The sequence below is a fragment of the Pogonomyrmex barbatus genome, unplaced genomic scaffold (assembly GCF_055798465.1).
Source record: "Pogonomyrmex barbatus isolate J1 unplaced genomic scaffold, ASM5579846v1 scaffold1, whole genome shotgun sequence".
NCBI lineage: Eukaryota > Metazoa > Arthropoda > Insecta > Hymenoptera > Formicidae > Pogonomyrmex > Pogonomyrmex barbatus.
The window spans coordinates 23,734,403-23,761,842 of NW_028297098.1; the positions used below are offsets into that span (position 1 = coordinate 23,734,403).

The 27,440-nt window shown below is 35.1% G+C and overlaps 1 protein-coding gene across 4 annotated transcripts; it reads right to left on the reverse strand.

The window, feature by feature from the left end:
- Nucleotides 1-1,266: 1,266 nt before the first annotated feature.
- Cadps (calcium-dependent secretion activator 1) lies at nucleotides 1,267-27,357 on the reverse strand. Of its 4 annotated transcripts, none has more exons than XM_011650015.3 (15): nucleotides 26,896-27,357; nucleotides 15,110-15,676; nucleotides 14,581-14,748; nucleotides 13,430-13,921; nucleotides 12,858-13,264; nucleotides 12,290-12,754; nucleotides 11,475-11,834; nucleotides 10,967-11,212; nucleotides 10,548-10,848; nucleotides 9,432-9,588; nucleotides 8,837-9,288; nucleotides 8,309-8,467; nucleotides 8,098-8,214; nucleotides 7,735-7,973; nucleotides 1,267-7,438 (listed from the first exon to the last, which is right to left on the reverse strand). In XM_011650015.3, the coding sequence occupies exons 2-15, from the start codon at nucleotides 15,539-15,541 to the stop codon at nucleotides 7,234-7,236; spliced, it is 4,200 nt and encodes a 1,399-aa protein (XP_011648317.1). In that variant the 5' UTR covers nucleotides 15,542-15,676; nucleotides 26,896-27,357; the 3' UTR covers nucleotides 1,267-7,233. The 4 variants fall into 4 exon arrangements, with proteins under 4 accessions (XP_011648317.1, XP_011648313.1, XP_011648315.1 ...); XM_011650011.3 differs by having other exon boundaries at nucleotides 9,432-9,598; nucleotides 10,546-10,848; XM_011650013.3 differs by lacking the exon at nucleotides 26,896-27,357 and adding an exon at nucleotides 19,362-19,507 and having other exon boundaries at nucleotides 9,432-9,598; nucleotides 10,546-10,848.
- Nucleotides 27,358-27,440: the final 83 nt, after the last annotated feature.

Genomic DNA, 27,440 nt, shown 5'->3' on the forward strand with positions numbered 1-27,440 from the left:
CGATCTATCACGATAGATGGCACACGTTGTCACGATGGCGGCAAATTGTCAAAGGTACTACACGTGTTTTCACACTTTTTTTAGGAGGGTAAAAAGTGTGAACATCTAAGCAAAAAACGTGCGACGTTCTTTCACGGTTCTTTTTTTCATGCGCATTGCTGATTTTTAAAAGGCTGTAACTTCTCAAAAAATAAACGTAGAGGCATGGGACAAAAACGAATCTTCTTCATTTCGCATCCCACAAATGTTTATGTTAAATGCATATATTCTTATCATGATATATCCCAGTGAACATCTAGAATATCTAAAATCTCATTGGGTATATCATGTATATAAGATATTCGAAGATGCCAGAATAAAATAGAAATTATTTCTATAAGAATATTTTATATATAATTACATATATATTCTTATTTGAAATATATAAGTTGAAAAACTTTTTACCGGAAATTGATATGTCTTTCGTTTTACAACAAAACTTCTTTTTAATATCATCTCTCTGTTGATCTCATCTTTTAGATAAAATATTGTAAAACGTTCTATTTCATTATAAAAATAAACTGTAAAACATTAATAAATTTATAATAATAATAATTCATCAATAATTTTCATTTATCAATCATAAGATAATATTATCCAAATAAAATCAGTTTTAAATTACGAAAAATGGCATTAACGTCTTAATTTGAATATTTCGCGAACAACTTGTTCTGAACGCCATTTTTATAAGTTACTAATAAATTAAATTTACTAATAAATTAAGAAAACGGATTTATATTTTTTTAAAGATTTAATTTGTTTAAATAAAATTTAAAGTAGAAATATAAAAATAAAGATCATATGATAATAATATTCCGTAATATTCATCAGAATTTAATAAGAATATAAATGATAGTATTGAATCATTCCAAAAAGAAATTTCCACAAATTTGTGAAGTTAAATATCTTTCATATCATAAGCAAATCCAAATAAAATTATTACGAGCTAAAACATTAATCATGAAGAACATTAAACATGAAGTTAGAAATGAATATGAATGAATATTACTGAATATTATTATCATTCGCATACAAATTTTTTCAAAAGTATTACAAATCATAAAACTGACACTGATCAAATCGTATTTCAATTCGATTTCTTTTGTAACATCAGGATGCCAGGAATGCTGGATGATTCATGCATAAGATGTCACGAGAAGAAGCGCGAGATGAAGATGGACGAGCGCATACGAAACGAACATGAAGGTATGCAAGCTACATGGCATGTTACATTTTACAACGTATACTTTATTAATTGCAATTACATGTATGCGTTTGCATTTTCTTGCCCCACATGCAAATTACTTACACAAATGCTCCACAAAAGGAAAAATGAAAAGAACGTTTTTTTTTTCGCATAGCCTCTCTCTCCGCGCACGTAATATGTGTGTATATGTGTGTATATATATATATATATATATATATATATATATATCATGTATATGCATGAGAGTCCATAAGAAATACTTAATCGCTACGAGACATTCACGTAATCTACGTTGTCATGATCATGGTCGATGTCGCACTGATCGATCGATTGTTTTTCTTTTGTTTCATCCTCTGTTTCTTCTTCTTCTTCTTCTTTTTCATGCGATGTGTAACACTAATCTAGATCACAGTCGTTTCCGCTTTGCAGTCGAGTAAAGAGATGCGATTGATGTCCCGATGAGTGAGGGTGAATGAGAGAAAGGGAGAAAGAGAGAGAGAGAAAAAGAGAGAGAGAATGTGTGTGAGAGAAAGAGAGAGAGAAAGAGAAAACGAGACAGGTGGTGATTAATATCAATTCATTATTCCGATTAAGAGTAAACAATTTTCCCATTTCCCTTCCTTTCTCTTCTTTTTTCGCGGACTTAGAAACTGGTGAGACGATGACACGAAAATTTGAAATTACGCGTCGTTTATTTACAATGAAACTCGTGCTTCTTTCATTTTTTTTTTCTTTCGTCTCCCTGCGAGAAAAAATGGAATTAAAGAGAATTTGATCTTTGTTATTATATCTAAAATGAAAAAAAAAGAAAAGAAAAGACGGAAAACTTAATCTTTCTTCATCTTTTTTCATATTTTTTTCTGCATTTCAATAATTGAAATTGAGATCGAATTTGTTCTAGAATTCCATTTTTTTCCTTACAAGGTTCTCTTCTTTCGATTGTTCTTCTCTTACAATGACGATGCTACGATGAGGATGCGTGTTACATGCGTATGCACGTTATGTCATTATTTACAAAAAATGCACACATTCATACCGCGTTTACCCTCCACTCTAGATTTTAACAATGTGGGCGACAAACAATGAAAGCGAATGATTTTTATTCTTTTTTCTTTTCTTTTTGTTATGAAAAACGCATGACTAGATGATACCGACAGAATGCCGATCAATTCGAGCCGATCATTGAGAAGGAAATAAAAAGTGTCGGGATATGTGTTGTTTTTTTCTGTATCTTGTTTTGTTTTTTTGTCGGACTTTTTATTAACGAGAGAACAACAGTTGAGTAAAAGTTAAATCGACTAGAACACTGGCTAGAGTAAAAAGACCATCTCTTCGGCTCAAGTAAAGTCAGTTTCAACGCAAAGTAGAGAAAGATAAATAGAAAAGGAAAAAGAGAAAAAAAAGAGAAAAGGAAATAAGTATCAAGTAGAAAAACAGAGACGGAAAAGAAAGAAAGGAAAAAAGACAAAGAACGAGAAGGAAAGAAAGGCAAAGAGACAAGTGGAGAGAGCTGGCGACAGAAGTGTTCGTATCGAAGTTCGATCGGTGAAGAATTACTATTGACGGAGCAGCAAACAGAGACGGACAGATCGAGATAAGATCGATAGACAGATAAATAGGTAGACAGACAGACAGACAGACAGATAGACAGACAGAAAGAGTGAGAGAGATCATTAACTGTTCTAATCTAATTAGTCATAGAGTATAGGAGAATTACCAATAGTAAGAATAACCACGATAATCATAATAATTCTAACGTCGTTAGCATCGATAAGTATAGTATAATAATTTAGCTTTTTTTTTTTTACTTTTGATAACGTTTCAAATTCCCCGTGCTTCGTTTCCTTTTCTTCGTTTTCATTTTCCTTCTCTTACTTTTGCTCTCTTTGAGCTTAAAATGAATCTCGCTCGCGCCTGGCTTTCCGCTCTCGTAGAATCTCTTCGCGATCGCGACGTGCAATTATCATGTTACGGTGTATGTAAGGCCGCGTTTACTTAATCGATATCAATATACATCATCGCGATGATAAGTCGTGCAATTACATCACGCTTCGCTGATCGCTGTGATGCCAGTGGCGAAACATTCAAGCTAACAAATGCTCATCAAATTTCTGATCCGTTTCTTGTTTTCTCTTGTAGTCTGTCTCTTCTTTAATCAAACATAAAATTATGTGATATTAAATATATTGACTATGAAGTTTAAATCGGTTGATTAGTTGATTTAAGATAATCAAAATTAAATTAAGTTGTATTTTGTTATAGCGAGATAATTCTCGTCACAAATTTTAAAAATATTATAAAATATTATAACGCTAAAAGCCTAATTTGAATCTTAATTTGAATTGGAAGCATGATAAAGGCATTCTCATCAGGCACCATTGTTGCATTTCGCGTGTCTCAATTTTGGAAAAAATCTCTAATCAAACTGAAAAGTCCATAATGTAACTTCAATTCAACTCTCGTATGCAAGTCGAGACATATCAAAAGTAACATTAAGTAACATACGTAACTGTGTCTCATAAAATTTGATGAGAGTTTTTCTTTTCTCAGGGAATCCGCGCGCCAATAATACGTAATAATATATCGAGATTAAAAGAATCTATATATGGAGTATGTAACAATTATTTCATCCTTTCGCAAACTAGCATGTATTTGTCAAATTTTGGCGAGAGAAAGAGAGAGGGAGGGAGGGAGGGAGAGAGGAAGAGGGAGGGAGAGAGAGAGAGAGAGAGGGAGAGAGAGAGGGAGAGAGAGAGAGAGAGAGAGAGAGAGAAAGAGAGAGAGAGACAGAGAAAGACTAAAAATATTAAGAGAGAAAAAGGGAACTCGCCTTTCGTCGCCCTACTCTGTAAACGTGCGATGCATCAAAAAATATTCTGTCAAGTTCGGAAATCGACGATGAAAAGCATAACATCGCCCCTAAGAATTTGCTTTCGCTGCACACATCCATGCGCGTCAATACAGGCTGCCGAGTCATCTCTTCAAATGCGATCTCTTGCTTTTGTAACGTGAGCGCGTAACGTAGAATCGGTAAGATTTTTCCGCGCTCCGCTCTCGTGTGAGCTCTCTCTCTCTTTTTTTTTTTTTTTAGTATCATATAAAAAATTTACTCTTTCCCGTTTCGCCACCGGTGAAGTATGTACAAACGAATGGTAAATCTCTCGCCTCGCGTTCGCGTGACTGCTAACATTTTATAGTTTCTTCTCTTCCTTCTTTTACGTTTAATTTTACTGCCTTACTCGTCGAAATAGGATGAAAAATGTAATCTGTCGTTAATCAGACAAAATTGAAAAATGTGTGTTAAATAAACAATTTAGCATGATCTATATTTGTTTTAAATTTAATGTCGTACAAATATAATTTTGAGCAAATTATATAGAAATATCTGAAATCTAATTCGAAAAAACAATTGTTGCACATTTTATCCCAAATATAAAAGATTTGTATTAGAAATGTATTAGAAATTTTGTAAATAAATTTTTTATAGTTTTATTAAATTGTTTATATTATTTTCTTGCTTCTCTTACAATTCACCGCTCTAAAATTAATTTATATAAATAGTGACATGCTTCTTAGGATTTGAGGTAGACAGAGAAAGCTCGAGGAGCTTGATAGTTATAAATATGATTTTATTAGGATTTGTCTTACGCGTTGATTCGAAAAAAATACACAAAATAACTTTATTTACGACATATTGCAACATAACTAATAATTTCTCCAGGGACATACATTTTTCATCCTGCTTCGTTGTTATACTTTCGCGTTTGATGCACTTTCAAGAGTTTATATCAAGCTGAATAAAAATATCCATTGATATACGAACGTTATATCGTGAGGTTTTGAAAATATACATGCACCTCGTGATCGAGAGACAAGGCTTTCTTGCAATATAAACCTACATAACACTTGTTCTTCACAGGACGTTAATAGTATCGACATAGTATTGATAACGAGAAAAATAAAGCTAAAAAAGATATATTCTTTCTTTCCATTGCGATTAGAGCAAAATTAAAAGTATTTCATTATTATCGGATAACTCGTTCTCATATCCCGATCTTAGGAATTATTCTCAATAGCGATTCTCGATAATAAACGTTGTGGAAAATACACAATTGAGATATTGTTTCTAATATTATTTCAAAAAATTTTTCACATATATGAAGAATTATTTTTAAGAATGAACAATTGTCAAGTGAACGCACAATGTATTTAGTGTGCATACTGAAAAAACTTTACTCCGCAGAATATTTGATAGCTATCATATGATTTTTATAAAAAAAACTCTTGTTATCGAGTAACTTTAAAACAAAAATTTTAATGTTCGTTTAAAGGGAAAATCCTTTGATTAATTTTTGAGAGTGATTTTTGCTAGAAAAATTCCGCACTTGCTCGCATTTATTCTCCGTTCGCAAATAAAAAAATCACGATTATCTTCTTTATATTATAATCCGTGGACGATACGCTAATATATATCGATATCAAGTATAATGGTATAATGTAACATAAATTAGCATAAATATAACACAGATAAGAAATAACTTGCTATTACGCTCACTGCTTCTGATAGTTGATAGCGACCATTCGACTTGCAACTAATTAACAACGTGTTTAAATTAATTTTAAACACTGAGCTTATTATGCTTATTATTTATTGCCATTTGGAAAACTATCAATCATTTACGCAAATATGTGTTCATCAAAACTGCAATCAAAACGTTTTTACCGTTTTAATCTTGAATTTTATATATATATATATATATATATATATATATATATATATATGGAAAATAATAAAAAATTCATATTTAATTTTGGATTCACAAAAAGCTGTGCTTGAAATTTTTGACAGAATTTTTGCCATCTCGTATGTTGTATTTTCTGTCACAACTTGTCTCTTCCTTATTTTTCTTATTTTCGTTTCGTAACAAATTTTGATGATAATACGAGATCTTCCGTTCGGGTATCAGGCGAATGGTCATCCAACAGATAACAGCGATCGTACCTAACAGTTGAAAAAGCATTGCCTCGTTGGTTGCAAAATTAACTCGGTAAGCAGTTTCGTTTTAATCGCGGTTCTCTTTCCGACCCATTTTCTCTTTTCTATGTTCTGGAATTTTTCACGTTTTTATCTCTCGCGGTCCCACATCCTGCATCCAAGTAACGTTGCAATCGACCCGAGAATCTCTTTCAACTTACGCGAAATACGTGTCCGTGCTCTTATCCTTCGACAACTAAATCCGCAAAAGCAACTCGCGGTACACAGACTAGGAAAAATCTGCATCTGCATTCTGTGCTCTGACAATTCAGCTAAATATATATCAACGACGTTAGCCTGGCGCATGCAGACCACGACAGAATGTATGAATACCTCATAATTACACGTTGCATATGCACATGTACGTTTATATACATATACCTTTGTAATATGATTAGATATCTACGCGTTTACTCTCGTCTATATCGTGCGTATATTCTTGCACAATCAGCCTTTCCGAATATATTTTGACTATATTTTCGCTATTACCTGAGATCAAACATAAACGGTTAATTGAAACGAGCCGACAACAAGTTTGTAATTCTCAACGCGCGTGTTGTTACGTCTAATATGCATTATTATTTTAAATTCGAAAACTACGACTAAGTAAACATAAATGGTATTAACAATTAGTTCTTCGATCATGATTAATCAGTAAGTAATTTTGTAGTTCCGCGCGTCGGACGTCGCGGAGAACGGCCGAAAGCCTTTCTCAAAGAGAAATCCGCAATAAAACCAAAAATAATTTGCTAGACGATAAAAGCCAACTGATCTGATCGATTGCATCGTTTAATCGTACCATTCGTTTATATGGACAAAACTCTAGATCATCGTACTGCCTATAGGGTACTGTCTATGCCTTTAGAAATCTTCCCGTTCGCAACCCCTTATTTAGACGAAGGAACGTACTAGTCGAATGTAAGGTTTACTGGCAGAGTGCTAGAAACAATAACTAGAACCAATTGCTGGCTGAGCCGAATTTTGTAGAAAGACCGCCGATGCCCTTGCCAAACATGCTACCGACTTTGCCGACAACGTTCGAAGTGACGTTGCTTAGATTAGCCACGTAATTCGCGTCTTCCGTTATCGTTTCAACGATCGTCACTTTTGTCTTAGGTCTCTCCACCTCGTCATCATTGCCATTCTCCGAAAGCCCTCTGCAAAAAAAGATTAATTAGTATTGTCAGTAGCAAAATATATTATTCGGCTTATAAAAAAATTCCTCATTCTAAATTGCAAGAAATTAATGCAATTAAATAAATTTGTAATTCTAATTTTTTTTTTACTTTTAATTTTAGAACATGAGAAAGATATTTCGAAAAGATACAAATTTATAGCTATATTAGTATTCTACAAAAAGGAAGTCTTTACACTATTAAAATATATATTTTTTTAATCCATTATGCAAATTTTCTATAGTATATTTAATATTGGAGATAAAAAGAGATCTTACTCTTCGTTCTGAGCGCTCATGGTTAAGGCACAAGTTGCTTCTTCCGTCTTCATCCTCTTGTCTATAGTCTGATATGTCTTCGTGTTGAGTTTCTCCTCCATGACACCTTGAAGCTCAAAGTCTGAGTAGATCTTTTTCACAATATGAGCTAAGCAGGTACATTGATACAAATGCAAGCTATGATCAAGTCTCTCAGACAACCAGTTACACAGCATTTGTATCTGCGCCGTGTACCATTGCTAAAAAATACCGCAAATCAAATAATTTGAAATATCCTCTAATAATGTAAATGTGTCAAAACCGTTAAAATTTCTTTCAGATGTACAATCGCAATCAAAAATATATATTTTTGCGTACTCTTACCTCAAAGAAAGTCAAGATCCACAATTCATCGAGGACTTTGCTGCGAATCTGATCCATACAGTTTCTCATAAAGTTTACATAAGCCTGTCCCATTTCCTTCCCACTTCCTGATACTTTCTGAACAACAAATTATAAGATATTGTTAAAATCATTCCGCTAATTTTTAAAATATTCTTTTTGGTTCTTTTAATAATCCGAACGAAATGAATACCGTAAGACTGAGAATGGAGCCAATAAGAGAACCCTCGTCATAACGAGATAATTTAGAAAGCGTCGCTTCTAATACCGTTATAAGCTTATTAATCATTCCTTGATTCATTCCCGCTGATGTTTTTTCAATCATGTCATCAATCTTGGCATGATATTGATGCTAGAAACACGGACATTAATTAATACAGAGTGTACCTGTCAGGCAATTAATATTACAACAACACCATTGCTATTTTACGTAACATAATTAATGTGAATATTATTTTGATTATTAATAATAACAATATGTATGTATCATATATATTATACAATAAATCTTCTACTGTAATACATATCCGCATTCTCAATACTTTGATCCTATTAGATAAGTAAAATATTAATGAAGCTCAAATAAAGCACTATGATATTCATGGATTTTATCATATATCATATTTAAGTTTACATTAAGATTATTTTTAAGTGACAATGCGGGATGTTACATCGCGTTCCTCAGCGACTTTTCCGAGAATCAGCTACCGAATGAACTTACCACATCGACACCATCGACAGTACAAAGCTTAAAACTCTGATTCTTGGCATCCAAAATAACGTTCACCATAGCGCACATTTCCGACGGTATGATGTAATCTGTAGAGATGAAAGTCACGCCTTTCTTAAGCCACTGTTGGAAGGCCGCGTCGGTCCTTTGAATGCACGACTCCACCATGTCGCATGCCATTAGCTTCAATCTCTGCTCAAGATGTTGTCTAAACTCCTGATCAGGCCAGTGCAATCCACCGATGAACGATTGCAACGCATCTAACTTCCAGAAGAGATCCTCGGATGTGGCGCAACCGTTGCCCTTGATTTCCCATCGCTCCTTTTCGAAGCCCTTATGAATCGATTGAGCGATCGACGTTTCCATTAAGTCAACATAACGCACCACTAACGGTGCGAATGTGTCGCGCAAATGCTGATGAAATCTTCCATTTTTCAAATTATCTATGTGCAAGTTAAATTTTTCAGTTATGTTATAAAACTTTTAGATCTAATCTCAAAGGATCGAAATCTCTTTGATATATATTTAAGAAAAAAGTTAATAAAATATCTAATTATTTATATTTCTGAATGAAATTTAAACTCACCGTCGGTCCTGAGATAATCGTTCAGTATTTGAAACAGCGGGAAGCTGTCCCACGTATCTGGCGGTTGCTCTGCGAGTACTTTATCCATGTCGACAGCGAATAGCGACCAGAAGATCTCGGCGTGCTCCACCATAAGATCGCTAAACCAGGCGAACGCCTGCGGTACAGTGTAGTAGGAGCGGATCGTGAAAATATTGGACGTCGTACATATACGGTGGGCACGTTTTCTCTAGCTCGGGGTGATGGGGACGCCACCCTGAGCACGGGGCCCTCGAGTACCCAGAAGACACTACTTCTACTTCATAATGCGTGTGAAAACGATTGGAAAAATTCGCGCGAGATGCTAAGCGAAAGCGTTTGCTGCTTCTAAGATTCCAATGTGATTATTAATTTGAGTGAGACGCCGGGAGAAGTATCACGATCAAATGTCAACGAAATATCACTCGTTTGCGAAAGATATCTGGTGAGAAGTGAGAGTGAAATTAAATTTGAACTAAACGCAGCAACGTGTAGAGTCTTAGGATAGACGCAGCAATGAATTATTCAGTTCCTTTGCTAAATAAAAGTACTAAAAGTATTTTGACGCGTATTTCTAATAATGGAAGAAGAATATTGATCGAGAAAATCATTGTGACGATTTTGGATTCTTCAAGAGATAGTTATACGATAATTAAATACGAAAATAAGTGTCAAATCAATGGTGATCTTTGATACATCTATCCTATTTATCGTTTTGTGACACGTTTCATGATATACATGTATATACATGGCATGTATGCGAATAGAGAGATGTAACAACAATTAAAAAAAATAAAGTGTTGCTCTTATCTTTCTGCAAAAAAGTGAACATCTTTCAATTGTAAAAGGATACCTCACGACGTCTGCGATTCAACGATTGTTCTACGTGAAAGCGATTTTCGCGGTGATAATAGAAGCTTTCTATGCGATTATCTACGAGCCAATTGTCTACAACGACGAGAAGAAATGAGCTGCGAACGCGCATTTGTCTTCTGAGGAGGTGGCGGACCCTTACCAAGTCCGTGTTTCAAGGCATGCTGATCCTCTCTCTCGAGAGCCCCGAGAATCGACACTCAGTTCTAAAAACCCAACTAATACCTCCGAATAATGTTCTTCGTTTTGCTGGAGCAAATCAACGCACAACTCGGCGAGATGTATGAGATCCTCCAGCTTCTTGCTGGGAGGCACGCACACCTCGCCACTGAGATCATCCTCAATCTTCGCTTCGGCGGACAATTTCGTATAATTTACTAGCGCCGCCGTTTCCAAGCAATTCTTTATCAGCGCTTTCACTTCCTCCTGCGGCACGGGCGTCACGCTGTCTTTCATGAGAACGCGTTCCAAGAGAGATAAAGTTGCCTTCAACGCACCTTCCGGACGTCCAAATGGAAAACCATATCTGTTGCAAGGAAATAGTTAGGATATAGTTAATAACATTTAACGTAATCTTTAGAAAATTATTCTTTTCTTTTACACTATATTCTCACCAAGTTCAATAGGAGACTAGAATTGCTTACCTAAAGTTGGTGATCTGCTTTTCGAGTATCTGCCTAAGCCGTTCCTTAATCTCGAGAAATTTATCTTTCTCCTCGTGAGTAATCGAGCCCACACCATCGGCGGATGTTGTATTGCCGTAGACATGAGTGGCACAAAAGGCAAAACTAAAGTGTATCAAAGTCGGATCTATCATGATCCCACGATCAATTCTATCCAACAGATCATGAAGGTAGCAAAGATGCCGAAAACATCCGCGTACGCCATATCTATCATTAAGAAAATACATTTCAATCGATATCGTGGACAAAAAATGAAAGAAAAAGATTAACCGCCAATGCATCACGAGTTTATTATCTTTTTAATGTCTCGTTTTTAAATGCGTCTTTTTTTAAGATATAAAATACGTTTACGTACTTGTGTAAAATAGATAATGAAGAAACAAACGATACATTAAGAACAATATTACGCTTCATAAAAAAAAAAGAACCGAATTTATTCTTGACAAAACACAAACACGAGATCTATTACCTAGCGCAGTATTCATCCAGTACAAAAACTTGACCAGGTGAGAACCAGCCGAGCGAACAGTAAGGATCGTTCAGTCTGTAGTCCAGGATCAAGTTTTGCAAATACTTAAATAAAACGTGATGGTCGAACTTGCACGGGTCTGCGCTGATATAATCCTCCATACCATGCTTCTTCGCGCGATCGGCATCACCTTGAATCTTGCTGATAGTTGAATTCTTATCAGCCACAGAGACCGGTGGGGTGGGCTTATGCGACTGACCAGTCGCCCGGTACATCGCCATTACCCACAAATGACACTCGTTTTCGTCATCTGAGGCGAACACTATATTGTCGCCCTCACGCACAGCGTTGAAGAAAAACCTGTCGAATACACGCAATTCGTGATTGCGATAATGCGATATTGCGATAATGCGATTGGGATGGACCATCTTCGCCCGCTAGCTGTGAAATATCTTGCTCGATCACGTTAGAAAATTGATATGTAAAATATTTAATAAAATATTTAATAAGTATTAATCGAAAGCTGATTGCTTTCCTAAATACTACTTTGAACTTTTTGCTATAGAATCAACTTAAAATTTTCTTATTTTGAAGCTTTTAAAGAATATTTTAATAGCGTGTGGTGTTGCAATAAATTAATAAAAAAATTTAATTAAATTTCTACTACTAAAAATGAAAACTGTCTTAATAAAAATTTAATAATTAACGACGAACGATTGTAATCGATAATCTTATGAGTCTGTGCGACTACGAGCATGCTGCTGCAGCGGGGATATTTAGGTATTTCTCGCTCTCTGCGGGGGAGGAAAATTTACCTTCCTCCCTCCAAATCCATGCCGACTATGAGATTAGCAGAAACGGATTCGATATAGTCCACTGTATAGCCATCGAGCTGCATCATTTCCGACGGCTCGCTTTTCTTTTCTTTGTATGAGCACATCGCAAATGTGTACTGCGAGACCTGGACCAACACAAAGTACCGCTTCTTCCACTTTTTCCATACGGACTTGCCCATCGCGTAGAGATAGCCACAGTGCTTCATGTTGAGCGGCTTGTCCATGCGGCAGGCGATCTTTATGCGGAGATCCTGATCGGCGCAGTTCTTGGGCACGTTCATGCGATGCCACTCTGGCATTTTGCACGACAGCGGAGTGGGCCGCAGGATCACCTTGCCCAGCTCCTTATCCTCCAACGCGAGCATCGCTGGATTCTCGGTGTACAATCTGACCTTGACCACCGGCAGGGGGTGCATTGTCGTGAAGTCACCCTGAGTGTCCCACCTATAAATAGGACCCGTGGACGAGAATGATGCGGTCGGTCCTGACCCTCCGTCGGGTGTATCGCGATCGGGATTCCGATCGTTGATTCTCTTTCTTTACTCACATAGGCTTGGAGGCCTCGGCCTGATCGGTCTGCAACTTCTCGCCGCCCTCCACCTCCATGGTGCAATAAACTATTCTATTGGGTGCTAGGCTTTTGAGGCCCTTGACCTCCATTACGACTACTTCCAGCTGGAAGGTCAGGCCGACGTCCATTTTCGTCAGCTGGGGATCGGAATCGGCGGAGTCGCCCTCCAATTTAGCGAGGGAACCCTGACCGCGGCAGCGGGAGCGCTCACCACGATGGTTGTAGCGCTTCAGCTTCTGCAGCCCATATTTGCTGTCTATCGAACCTTTGGAGACTGGTAACGACTCCAAATTAGTCATTAGCAGGTTGATAGACGACTTGAGCTCCTCGATGTAGAGCGACTCCATCTCTTTTAGGAGGAACCTGGGCATGAGCTTGCGGTTCTAAGGATAAAGAAGGAACGGTCGGCGTTCAGGAATGAGCAGAAGCGATCGGTGGAATATCAGCGATAAAACAGATAGAAAGAACGTATCCATGTCCAAAATGAAACAGCATTAAAATAGAATAAAAGCCCAAATGAAAATGAGAAAAATCAACCGTCACGATACCTTCTCCATCTCGTTGACCTTCTGTATGCGACCGTCCAGCTCCCTCCTGATGGCGGCAGCCTGTTCGTCGGCTGAGTCCAACAGGAGGGCGTTGAACAGAAGCTGATGCTCAAACTTCTTGATGCCAAGAATCTGCTGAAACATATCGTATAGCTGCTCCTTCGACAGTATCAGCTCCGAGTTCAAAGACTGCTGTTGCATCCTGGAAGGCCTTTTGGTGTCTTCGTCACCAGTACCTTTCAAAATGCAATCGAATTTGGCCAACCAGGACGTAAGCACAGTCTCTTTGCTCAATCCGTCGATTTCCGGGAGGCTCCGAACACGTTTTTCGATGTTCTTCTTGAATACCTCGCGGAAGTCGAGCTGGGAGCATGCACCGCTTTGCACCATTCGCACCACTCGATCCGACTTCAGGAATACGTCGTAATAATTCTGTATGGCATTATGGAATGCCTCGTCGGCCATGATCTGCGTCTCGCCCTTCAAAAAACTCTGCAATTCACATTAATGTTATTTTACATTTATTACAAGTGATGTATCTGGAGGTGTCTTTTTATATTGTAACATTGTTTTCGTCAAACTGTGCTATAAAAAATTCTAAATTTTGTAAGTTAGTTCTTTTATTACTATGTAAAATAATTTGCTAAAGGCTACCTCTATATACGATATAAACATATATTTTTATACGAAAAAGGAATCAAAATCTTATTTTATCTTTCCATATCCAAGGAAAGATATAGAAAGAATTAATGTAGATTTCACGCAATGATACATGACATGAAATACGATTACGTTGATATAGCGGGAACGGTCTATATTTATAGCGGCCAATAATTTAATGCGATCGTACAGCTTCGATATATCTAAGAACGGCGAAGGTGAAGGTTACAGGTTAAACTATAGGACTCTGCATAAGGCTTCAAAAAACGACTATTCGCCACGAAGGGTTTCTCTTATTTCATAAAATTATAAATACACGTAATGAGTATTTAAGCAATATTCTTATTCGAGTAAAATATAAATTGGCAACCATAATAAATAGATTTGATTTCGAAAGACCTTTCGAAAAAAATCTATAACATTATTTTACATTATATTCGTCTTCAATGGAAATTTAATTAATTTTTTCTTTTAATAAAAAAACTGTCTACCTGAAAACGAGAACAAATGGTCTCCAATTGCTGCTTCGTTACTTTCATCTGTCTTCGCGTCATGTCCATCGGTTGTTTGGCGTTGAACGGATAAGCGATGCATCTAGATATGAAAACGTAAAGCTGGATCCGGGTTTTCCTTTCTTCTTCCTCTCTCTCTTGCTTATCCTGAGGATAAGTTGTTGAGTAAAAAGTTGTAGCAGCAATAAAGCATGTAATGTTAAAAATTATTTTGTTATCAATTTTTCGTCGCGAAAGAAGTTGGGCCAAGCAAGACATTTCTCACAACCGTTTAAATTTAAAATTATTATTATTATTTTTAATATTAGATCACTTTTTAAAAAACTCAACTTCACTTTCTAGAGAAATTCACTTTTTATCACATTATTTTTTTATGTATATCACAGATATACATTTTACACTTTTGCTATATATGCTTTTTCAAACGCATAAAACAAAAAGCACACGATAAGCTTGAAGATCTCTTGGCTAAAAATAAAAATGAGAATAATTGCATGCACTTGCGTACTTGTAACTCCGCTTCCGTTTTCTCACTGGCCACCGAAGGAGACGGACTGGTAGGTCTCTGAGCATAATTTGCAGCATCCTGGGCTGCGCTCATCGACGGCGACAAGGAGTTCCTGGCGCTGGTGAGATTGGGCACGTCCAAACCAGTCCCAGCGGTGTCCTGCGATCCCGCAACGGCACGACCTCCAGGTCCATGACTGCTCGCGGTACTCGGCGGGCCCACATGGTTTGGACCACCTGGTGAGGCGGTGAGACCTGAGGCGAGCGAGCCAACGCTACCGGAACCCGGACCGCTTCCAATACTTCCGGGATGACGGCGGGAACCGTGAGAGCTACCACTGCCGGCACGGCCGCCGCCACCGCCACCGCCGCCTCCATGGTGGGTGCTCTGATCCTCTTCACTCTCCTCCTCGGATGAACTTGGATCTATCATCGCCTAAGAACGCTCTATGGAGTTCGCAGGCGGTTCTCGACCTCCCCCTCACAGGAGGTCCAGCCGCTTTACGTGGTCACGGAGCCGTCGTGCTCTATCACTTTCGTAGCGTTAGTCACGTACTCTTCTAGAAAACTGAAATATTATTTATTTTTATTATTTTTGATATAATATTGATTGATGAAAAAAGAGAAAGTTTCACATAAGCCAAACGCGAAAATGACGTTCAAGATCTTTTCCAAAAACATTTCCTTATATTCTTAAACGTTCAGTATTCATAATCCGTTCTTATTTCAAGATTATCTTACGTAATATCTTACGTAAGATGCTTATACGGTTTTATTGTTACGGTATGTTTATGATATTTTAAGTATGTACTTAAAATAATCTTAAATGTAAGAATTGACTATGAACATCAGCCTGGTTATCTTGAAAAAAAGAGAGGAAAAAATGTCTTATACCATTTTTTATTATTTAATGCAATTGAAAATAATAAAAACAAATTCACACACATTGCAATAAGCATATTATATAATAAAATATAATTAATGAAATTAATAAGTTTCTCTCTAGTAGTTAATCATATTAAACTGTATAACTGAGGATTAATGCATTTTATAATAGGAAATAAAAATGTTATTTCTCTGGCACAAAGCTAGATTATTTCGTTAAACGTACAGCTTAATCAATTATCTTGATTAAGTTAAGAATTTCCAATTAAATACAGAGCAAGTTATAGTCACCGCTGTGCCAACTATCACGATTGTTACGTCCATTGTTGTGTCTAACATAAGCGTGGAATTTTGCGTGTCAAATTTGCCTTCAGGTTCCTGCAATTTCCAACTGATCTTTCGCGCAAAGGCGCGCATTTGACGCGAGCTGCAGCTCGCATAATTGCAAGCCGTCATACGCAAAAGCAAAGAAAAATGGTTTATCCGTTTATCCTAATCGCGTTGCGCCGTCACGCGCAAAATAGCGAATCGCAATCCACTAATGTCGGGATCGCCGTGCTTTGCATCATCACGAAAGCTCCAAAAGGACTCGGAGCCTTTGAGGCTTTATCCTTAATTCTGTTTTTCTATATGTATCAAGATTCTGGACCGAGATTGTATTCTCCATGAATAAACTTTGGCAAGCATCCTGCTACAAAAATGCTATTCACAGTTACTAAAAGCGACAGCGAAAAAAATCAACCATTTTTGTATTCTGATAGAAACGAGGATTTAATTTTGATAATTCGTTGGAGAGACAACTGAATTTGTCGATTTACTCTGTACGCGCAGCTTTAGCTTACGGGACTATCTTAATCATAATTGATCGTTTGAAAAGTTCAGTGCCTTTCTTAAGACTGTTGGATTACTTCGGGCAGATTCAATCTACTCTTTTAGAGAATTCATAGTGATGGTTGTAGGTAAAGATCTGAGAAATATAGAGATTATTATGCAACTGTAAAATTAAATGTGTATAATCTAGCAATTTAACATACTAGAGAAATAATTATATTACACTGTTATTTTTATCGTAATTCTTTAAAACGTAATTATAACTAAAAATATGGAATATAAATAATTTATCTACTTAAGAAATAATAAATGTTTCAAGTGTTCAAATAATCTTTGGCATAAATTATTATAATAATTTTCCATGTTTTTTAATCTTCATTTGTATTATTTTATTAGAAATGCATTTGTTCAAATTATAAAATGTATATCAGCTGTCGAATTTCTTTTACAAACGAGCTTACAAGAGAGAAAGAGAGAGAGAGAGAGAGAGAGAGAGAGAGAGAGAGAGAGAGAAGTATCGAACGAAAATTTATTGACCTTTTCAATTGTATAAATACGCTCCCGTATTTATTGACAGCATAATATTCTCTGCGTAAAACGGATCGTGGGCTACGGGTGGTAAAGCTTAATTGCATTTAATCTCTCCGTATGCGCGATACAAGTCCATCGATAATTACACCGGCTCTTTGATGTGTGCCTGTAATAATATACAGTCCTTCGCCCACATCCTCGCGTGCGCGCCATACACGTCGCACTCGATTTAAGCTGTCTTCCGTCCTGCAAGGGACTCGCCTTCGAGCGAGCCGGTATCGGAAAAGCGCATCGATGTGTGAAAATGCGTAATATCTTCGAATGCAGTGTCCTTGTAAATATATCGCGTCAACAAGAATCGTGCTACATATAAAATCCACGAGCTTCTACAACGTTGGCTACGCCAACTCGACCGAAAGATATTTAAAATTATTTTCAACGAATACAAGAGATTAATCTTTTGTATAATGTATTATCGAAAAATTATTGTTACAATTCGCAAGTTCTCAATTTTTAATATTAAATTGTCGACGATTAATAAATGTCAAGTATAAAATCTCCATTAGATTAATGTCGACCTGAAGTTAAACAGAATAGAATTAAAATTGTATCACACTTCTATTTTCACAAAATGCACTTTTTTATTTTAAAAGTTTATTTCAATAAATCTGGGACACATTTCCATATATGAGATATATTTTTAAAATAGTGTAAAATGACATCTTCTTCATTCAGCCTTTAAATTTTATCTTTAATATCTCATAATTTAAATTAGGAATATTATCATTTTTCCAAATAAATTTTCATTAAAAAGTGAATAAAAATTTATCAATAAACTCAAAAAGTATCGTTAAAGTATTTTCAAAATTTGCAAATATTATTTGCAAAATTAATAATGCTTAGTTCGATTACTAATTCAATTTTTATTTAATATCGCCGAAACGTCATTACGCCATTATGTGTTGATATACTTGCACCGAAGGATTTAATTTCGAACGAGATGTTTCGCGAGATGGATGGAAATGTCGGCAGATCCTTCTCAATGGCATAACATTCTCGGGCGAGTTTAAATGAGCTGACACGTGCAGACACGTGCTACGAAAAATGGATGACTTATTACAAGCTCGGTTGCGTTAATGGAGGAACATTCATCGTTTGCCTCTAACGAAGAAATGAATTTGACGAGTAAAATTAGTTGGCGAATTACTTCCGTATGACTTGACACGATCGATTTAAAATAATACATCTTGTACCTTCATTCTTCATAAATTAATTAATTAATAAAAACAAAATTAATGATTCAATCTTTGCGCAAAAGTTAAAAAAATGTAGAAGTAAAAAATAAACTGCTAATTAATTTAATATATCGTTATTAGAAATTATTGCTGTCTTGTTTATTTACTCATTCATTATTCCATCTCCTTCTCTCTTTATCACGATCGTTATTAATGGATTATAAAATTAATTTGCCTAAACGTATATTGCAACATTTGCAATATGTATGTATATATAATAACTTAACTAATATTATCTACATTACATTTGGATGTATTCCTTTGCTTTCAATCATTTCATCATTGCGTCACATTTGAAAAGTTTACGATAATTTCCACAACGTCTCAATTTCTACAAATTTTTCCGCAATATTTCTTAATAATAATTTGCACAGATTCGCGATTTTCAAACAGTTTATCTGTTTTTTTTTACACGTACACGGATATACGCGTAATACAAAGCATTACGTTAGCGCAATGTCACATATCGCTCGGTGAGTAAAGCTCTACTGTTAGAGCTTGGAAGGGAAACTCAGTTGGCGAGCGGCAACTACGTGCCGTAGGACTTAACCGCGCAGAAGCCGTCGATAAGGAACTTCCGGCTGGCGAAATCGAAGCGAAGAAAGCTATCCGTAGTGCGTACGAGAAGAGAAGCGAGAGAGAGAGAGAGAGAGAGAGAGAGAGAGAGAGAGAGAGAGAAAAGAAAAGTGAAGTCCACGACCGAGTCCTGACCTGCAAACAGGTTCAATCCCTCGATCGAAGAGAAGAGAGACGTGTACGAGACGAGCTCGTGTATGTATTTCTTTCTCCTTTCTGGAATTTTTCCAGACGCGACAATCGATTTCCGCGTGCAATGTCGCGCGCTTTCAGCGCGAATGCAGAAAGCGAACTGGAACGGAAGAAAGACGTGCGTGGCCGTCACAGTGCACACATATCGATTGTCGCCGACCGTCCTTCTCGCTTCCTCTTCCTCTCATTTCTCTTTCGAGCTGGATACCTGATTCACTCGCGCGACATGTACGCACGCGTGTACACGGCCGTGTTAACGGCGAGTGAACGAATAGAGTTGCATACGTCTGGAAAATTGGAGGAAATTAGGAAACTATTCGAGAAAGCTTGAAAAATTGCGAAGAAATTTCTGAATCTCTCAAACGCGAAAAAATTGAATAAAAAAATTTCTTAAGCGACTACATTGTACAAAAATTTAATTTTAATTGCTTTTTATTTGTATAGGCACATTTCTTTATGTATTTATTTATTTCTATTAGTAATACTTTATTATAGATGATCATTAATGCAATTTTTTATCATAGTAACTTTTATCAAATATCTATACAACAGCTGTGACATGATTTCCGGACACAAGAAAATGTAAAAATACATGAAGTATGACCAATCCTATAAAACTTTGTACACAATTAAAAAAACATCTCATTGTCAGCTCGTGGTCGCTATCACATCACATATATGATATGATAATATTTTTGTTTCATAATGTGCAGTATTGTCAATCCCAGAACTTTTCTTCTTTGACTATGTATATTAAATATATAAAAATATTAAAACTATAATGCTAATATTATTATTTTTCTGTTTCCAGATTGCTTTTTACTGTATCAATCTAATTAGGATCTAATTAATTCTACATTCCTATGTTGTTGCTCCTATGTTGTAGGATCACAGTAGATTTTTCCAAACATCAAACAGTATATAAATAGAAGAAACATGTAGTATACACAATAATTTTATTATTGTATGTGTATGATAATATCTAGAAAAAGACATTTTCTTGTGACACTTGTAATCCTTCCTGTCTCCAGACATATTGAGCACCCTTGAACTCTGAACTCTTACATACACTCTTTGTTAATCTTATAATTAACGATAAAACGATAAAAAATCTTAACTGTGGACATTAAGGAAAACTAAGGAAAAAAACTAATCTTAAACATTGAAGTTAATAACAAATTCACAGATCTCAGTCAAGGAAAAAGTAGAAGATAGAACTAAGAGTTAAAATAAAATATTTTTATGATGTGATATAATAAATAAGAGTACCGTGACATAATTAACATCATCCAACTAATGGAATAGAACATGAATCATGGTTTCTGGTTTAATTTCCAAATGAAATTTATTTGAGTCGGTATGTAATCAGCAGCTCTGTCTCTCTCTCTCTCTCTCTCTCTCTCTCTCTCTCTCTCTCTCTCTCTCTCTCTCTCTCTCTCGCGCGCGCGCGCATGATCGTTACTCATAATTGTAACAATATACAGTCCAGTTCGCGTACAAAGGCACGTGTATACGGGCGTGTTAATGCCTAACCCAGAAATGCAAATGTTTTCACCGTTGTAACATTGATACAGAGCACGCGCGCGCGATTTCTGGGCTGGGAAAGTGAAATATTGTGGGTCCGAGATACGTAAAAGCGGATAGTCAATGTAGAGCAACGTGTGCCGTTATCAGATATGCGCTCGACATACATTCGTATGCAGACACGATGAATATGTAACAAAACGAAGTAACACATTTGACATAGAGGGATTTATAATAACATAACGATTCAAATTAATTGACAAAAAAATATATAAAAATGTCTCCTTGAAATTTGATGCTTGTAATAACATGTTGAAATCTAGACTAAATTAGGAGACATATTTTTTCATATATGTTAATGCAAATGGGAGTGAGACTTTCAAAGTTCTTCAAATTCTTGAGAAAAACTTGTTTTTTTCGGAGCAAATATTTCTCATAAAATGCTCGACGAACGATTGGATTATGACGAAAAATAATTATGTAAGCGATAAATTCAGCTGATAATTATAGTTAAATTAGCAATTATAATTCTTACATTTGCAATTATAATTCTTCAGAATCATCTCGATAGCACGTAACGGATTAAATATAATAAAACTATAGAATTCTTCTTTACATATTAATAATTAAAAAAAAATAATTAAATAATTAAATAAATAATAAAAGTTAATTACTATTACGTAATAGGAACTACAAAATAAAATTAAAAGATAAGTAAAATAATTATATTTCTAGTATAAAGATACTTTATAAAACAATAAAATAATACATAATTTTTATTTATTATTTTGTTCATTTCTTCATTGTTAATTTATGATTATCTTTCTTGTTATACAAAGATTAGTAATTGATATTGTTTGCCAATCTGTTCAGTTACATAAGCGATTTGTTATCAAAGTAAATCCGTCCTGACTATAGTGTTCACGTCCGGTATTCAGCGCAGTAATCTACTATTAGAAACTTTATTGCGAAGATATTTAAAAAATAGTTACAAAAATTTTTTATAAAATCTGATTATACACTTTGAAAGAGAAAAATATAGCGTACATATTTTATTATTTTATATTATATTACTTTATATTTTAGAAGTTCTATATATCACACGCAAAAACTGATATTTGTAGTCACTGTTATCACTAAATACAAACTGAATTTTAGTTGAAACATGGGTAAACGCTCGTAAATAATATTCGACAGCGACAAAAATGAAATAATAGGCCGACGTCGCGGGTTAGGTGAAAAGCGATCAGAAGCGGATTACGTAACACGACGCGAAGTTTATCAAGTTAAGATACTAATCCCGCATGTACAACAGTATAGATATCGGTATAGGCGATTAACTTATTGGATCGTGTAAACGCGACCCACGAGGAAAAGTTTCGAAATGGCATCGCGGGGTGGTGGAGAAAGAGGAGAAGAATCCGGGACACGATTGCGCCGCAGCCGCGACGCGAAATTTCTACTACAAACTTAAACGCGAAGAGATCGATAACCGACGCTACGTGTGTGCTGTAGCCTTCGGTTTTGGTAATTAGCGGCGTGCCATTGCGGCACATTTTCTAAATGGATTCGCAGTCGGATTTAAAAAATGAATGATCGAAGCTGCAACTTAGAATTTTACAAGATGTCTAACGAAATTACATTTCGAAAATATTCCTATTCTTATAAAAGAGTTAATTTTTATTTAAAAAATATTTTGCAATACTATCTGTTAAAAAAAAGTTTTTTAAATTAATTATTATTAGTATTTAAGTTAATATTAGCGATTGTATAAGGATTCGTAGGAACGAAATTTCAGTATCAGAATTATTGAAGATCGATAAGACGCATTTAGTTTTGTTTAGTTTGTTCAGTTTTTGATAATTACTATCATATTATCGGTGCATTTTTTTTACATTCCATCAACTCGTTAAATAAACTTTAATACGCTCCAGAATACGCTCTCTATTAAAATGCTAATAATATTTAAAAATATTTAAAAATAGTAAATATTTAAACTAAAGACTAAATAAGTAGATCTTATCAAACTTCTTATTTTCTAAGAAGATAAATTTTTTAAGAGAAGTATCTATTACTTCTTCCACAATTTTTGATATCTAAAATTAAATCTCAATTTCAAATATATCGAAATATATTGAAAAACTTTCACATCTTCAAACAATATTTATAAATTGAAAAGTTAACTAAAATGAAAACATAACCTTGTAAATTATTAATGTTAAGAAAATTTTTGTTTTACATATTAAAGTTTTTAAATGTTAAAAAAAGAGAAAAAAAGTACATATAATGTAATAGTAAAGTAAAATTAACCATAACAAGAATAAGAAAAAGTTCAATTATAGTAACCGATTGACTCGATGTTAAATATAATATTCTCATTATCTAGTCACGTTTATTATAATAATTTTTTAAAAACGTCACTTTAAATTTTGTTATTATCTCCGATGGAGATAGCTCTTTGGCTGGTGATAGGAAATGCCGTGTCAATCGAATTTCCAGGCATATGCCAATGCTTTCAGCTCGACATTGATGCGCTCCTTTATCTGCGCTTATTAAATATGGCGCACATTGATCCACTTATTATCATAGCGCACGTCGCTTCCATCAATCCTATGACAATTTTCAAAACGACAAGTCGCTTGTCGCTTCTTTGCAACACTTGTTTATATATCTTTATTGAAAAAAATGTGTATTGATTTTCTTTATAACAAAAATTATATCCCGGAGAAAAACGCAAAAGAGAAAAAAGAAAAGCATTAGCGAATTATTTTGAGTATACGAAAATATATGATAAGATAATTATTTCGAGGATGACACTGTATCTTTTCTTATACCCTTTCTATATTGTTGGACTTTTACATTAAAGTGAGGGTAAGGGGTAAGAGGGTTAAAGTTAGACCCGGCCGTAAAAACTGTGATATTATTTTTATCGTTTATGTACGAGTATTTCTTATCAAGATCAAACCAGTCATAATCAAGTGAGTACTATCTGTATCGAACCATAAAGAAAGAATAAATATATTGATTTTTACTGGCCTTATTTAGCAGAACGTACTCCATATTGCGTTATATTAAATTTAACATATTTTAGAAGATAACATATTTTTTATACAAACTCAGAAACGATTGGGTTTCTCACATTATTTATATGTAAATAAACATTCCTACAGCGATAAATGTTATCTCGCGTATAATAATAAGAAAATTAATTATATAGTTATAATTTATAAGTATTTTATAATTAGTTTTTATCATCAATTATATGTAAAAATCACATTTTATATTATTTTCTTTAACGATTAAGAAAATTTTGCATATGCTGTCACTTTATATAAAGTAACAGCATATGTAAAAAATAATTTAATAACAATTCTAATAGTTTACTTTGATAAAAATTTTTATCGGAATCAATATACTTACAAAATTATTGGCAAAGACTGAAAATTTGTTATATTAATTTGCTTCATGTAATTTTTGCTAAAAAAACATATTTTCTATTTATCGAAAAATTTCCAGCTGAATAGTTTTCAAAATATGTTATATATTTCATAGTTTAGCCATTACGCGACACAATAATTTCAGTTATAAACGAAATTCCGAGTGAATATTGATCGATAAATGTATAATGTATAAATGCAATTTAAATTTTGTTTCTGCTCCGTAGATTTGCGCAAAAGCAAATGCCAAAAAGAACGCGACTTTACATTTTCCCGTGCGTTAAAATGCGAGTGTGCTATATCTCCGGCATGGTCGATAAGTCGTTTTGTGAACAGCTTGAATGGCGATGTCGTCGTTGATATACCATTCACAAAGTACAACGCAGAAAAATCTCATTCCATTTCAAAGACCAAATGCAGATTGATTTTACAACAATACTTATGCCCTATGCACTCCTCATTTTCCATTATACATGGTTTGTATGTACATATACATTGTTTGCAATATGATCTATGTGACTTTCCAATTACAAATGAAAAATGTCGAAAGAAACGATTTATAACGTCTATAATTTATGAGATTCTGATTTTGTTATCTCAACATCGCCCAACGTAAAACTTTACTATTTAACAACGCTACAGAAACAATCGATAATACAAATCATTATGTATCACCTATATATAATTTTAAAATAACTATCAGATTTGTATACAGAATACATGTGTTGGTTATAATTACAAATTATTGGCTAAGTTAAGAAAGATAAAACTGAGTAATTACTGAGTAAAATAGTTTTCTAATAACTAATTAATTAAATATTAGTAATAGTAAAATATTTTTACTATTACTAATATTTTATTTAAAAATATTTATTAAAAATTAATTAATTAGTTATTAGAAAACTATTTTACTCAGTTTTATTTATAGTAAAATAGTAAAATATTTTTATTATTATAACATTTTTTCAACAAATATTGTATATTGCGTTATTAAATATTCAGAAATTAATTTTGAAATAAAGAATATTTAATAATATTATAAAAAAATATTATATAGCTGCTGTTTCAATGTCAAAATAGGGAATGAAAAGATTTCAAAGAGAGTAATTGATATATCAAAATAAAATAAAGTTAAAAATATAGATAAATTAGGATTTTTATTTTATAAAAAGATAATAAAAATCCTAATTTACTAAGAAATATTTGATAAAAATAAAACTGTAAATATTCTGTAGATATTCTGTGCCTGTATTTAATATTGCGTAAAAAGAAAATTGTCCACTAGAAATTGACTAGTAATAAAAATATATTATAAGTAATAATATAAGTATAATAAAAATTGTTATTTCGTCAAAGTTCGATTTTAACGCATTATTACTTTAAATTTTTGCACACTAACTATAACTTTCCAACTGCAATCGCACCTGCAATGTGTTTTATTATATAGTGCACGTTTATTATTGTCGACTCGCAAGAGAACTTTATAGAAGCTGAATAAAAAGCCATGTTTTTTTTTTAATTTCGCAGATATAATCGTATAATCCCGTCATTCGATTGGCTTTCGCGTCCCATCGGATGCCGATATTCTCGGCAACGTTTCCGTTCATCCTCGACATTCAAGCTGACGAGGCGCACACGTAAAAAATCGATAGCTGCCTCGATTTATTATGACACACCGCTACGTGCGTCCTTCCACGCTCACCGAAGCAGAATCCGACTTCCTCGTCCAGTTCACCAACAGAAATTACCTTGCTGAAGCCTTGGGAAGACTAACGACTACCATTGATCTGTTAGTACAGCGTAAATCAGCTAGCAGCCTAATGGATAATAGATTTAAGACGCCAACTGAATTAATTCAGTTATTAATTTTAATAGATCGTCTCCTAAGAATTTTCCTTAGTTAATGTTAAGTGTAATAATTAAGAAATCATCGATTTAAAAATTATCGTCAATTCTAGTATAATTAAATTCCATCCATTACATCTATCGTTGACTAGTAATTAATTGTTAAGTAATAAGAATATACAACTACCGTCAATTTCCATTGATTAGTTTGCCAAACGGTTATTATCATCACTAAACTATGACAAACGATAAAGTTTCCACACGGCATGTGGAATCCGTCTCAATCACATTTCGACATTACAGTCATCGTGTTCTAGAGCCGCTCTAGAGACTGCTCTAGAAACGAGATGCTCGCGAAGACGGACCGCACAGTGGTGCGAACTCCTGGCCGACCGAGAAGCTTCCGCGCGTACGAGTTTTCCTCGCGGGGTATTATTGATCTAGCAGCGTCGAACGCGACTTCGAAGCAAGGCTCGCCGTTGCCCTAGGCACACACGATGGTGCACATTTCATGGCCTGGGTGTGTCGTTACGTGCGCTGGACTGTCGATAGAGATTTCGGAGCAGTGCCGTGTGCGATCTCCCATCGAGCGAATACGCATAGAGAGGGAGGCTCGGTCTGAGAGGGAGACGTGTACCCACGTAAAAGCGAGTATTTCACTGTGGACTAACCTCCTATCAACCGATGCGTGGTAGCGACTGCCTGGTCTGCCAAAGAGTCATCCCGTTGTGACGTTTGCGACCGAGACCAAACGCGAACAGCACGGCAAACGAGGATGTCGCGGTGGCGATACGATATGTCAGTCTGACCAATACGCGCCGTATCCACTTGAAGAAATCGAGCGAAACTCGATGGTGAGACGAAACGTCTGTCGTTCGAAATGAACAGACGCGAGGAATTAAAAGAGAGGAGACGCGAGAACAAGAAGAAGAAAGAAAAAGAGAGGAGAAAGAAAGCGAGAGAGAGAGAGAGAGAGAGAGAGAGAGAGAGAGAGAAACAAGAGAAAGAAAGAGAAAGAGAAAAGGGAAAAGAGAGAGGGGCCGGACGGCTCTCGAAGGAACGAGAAGAGGAATCGTCTGCGAGGATGGAAGCGGCGGATGGACAGACCCTTCGTGATCCGCAAGCTAGCGTGTTCGAACTGCGATCGCTCGGACGACTGCCGTTCTGCCGTGGTAGGGAGAAGGGATGAAAAGAGGGGATGACGTTGGGTAAGGGG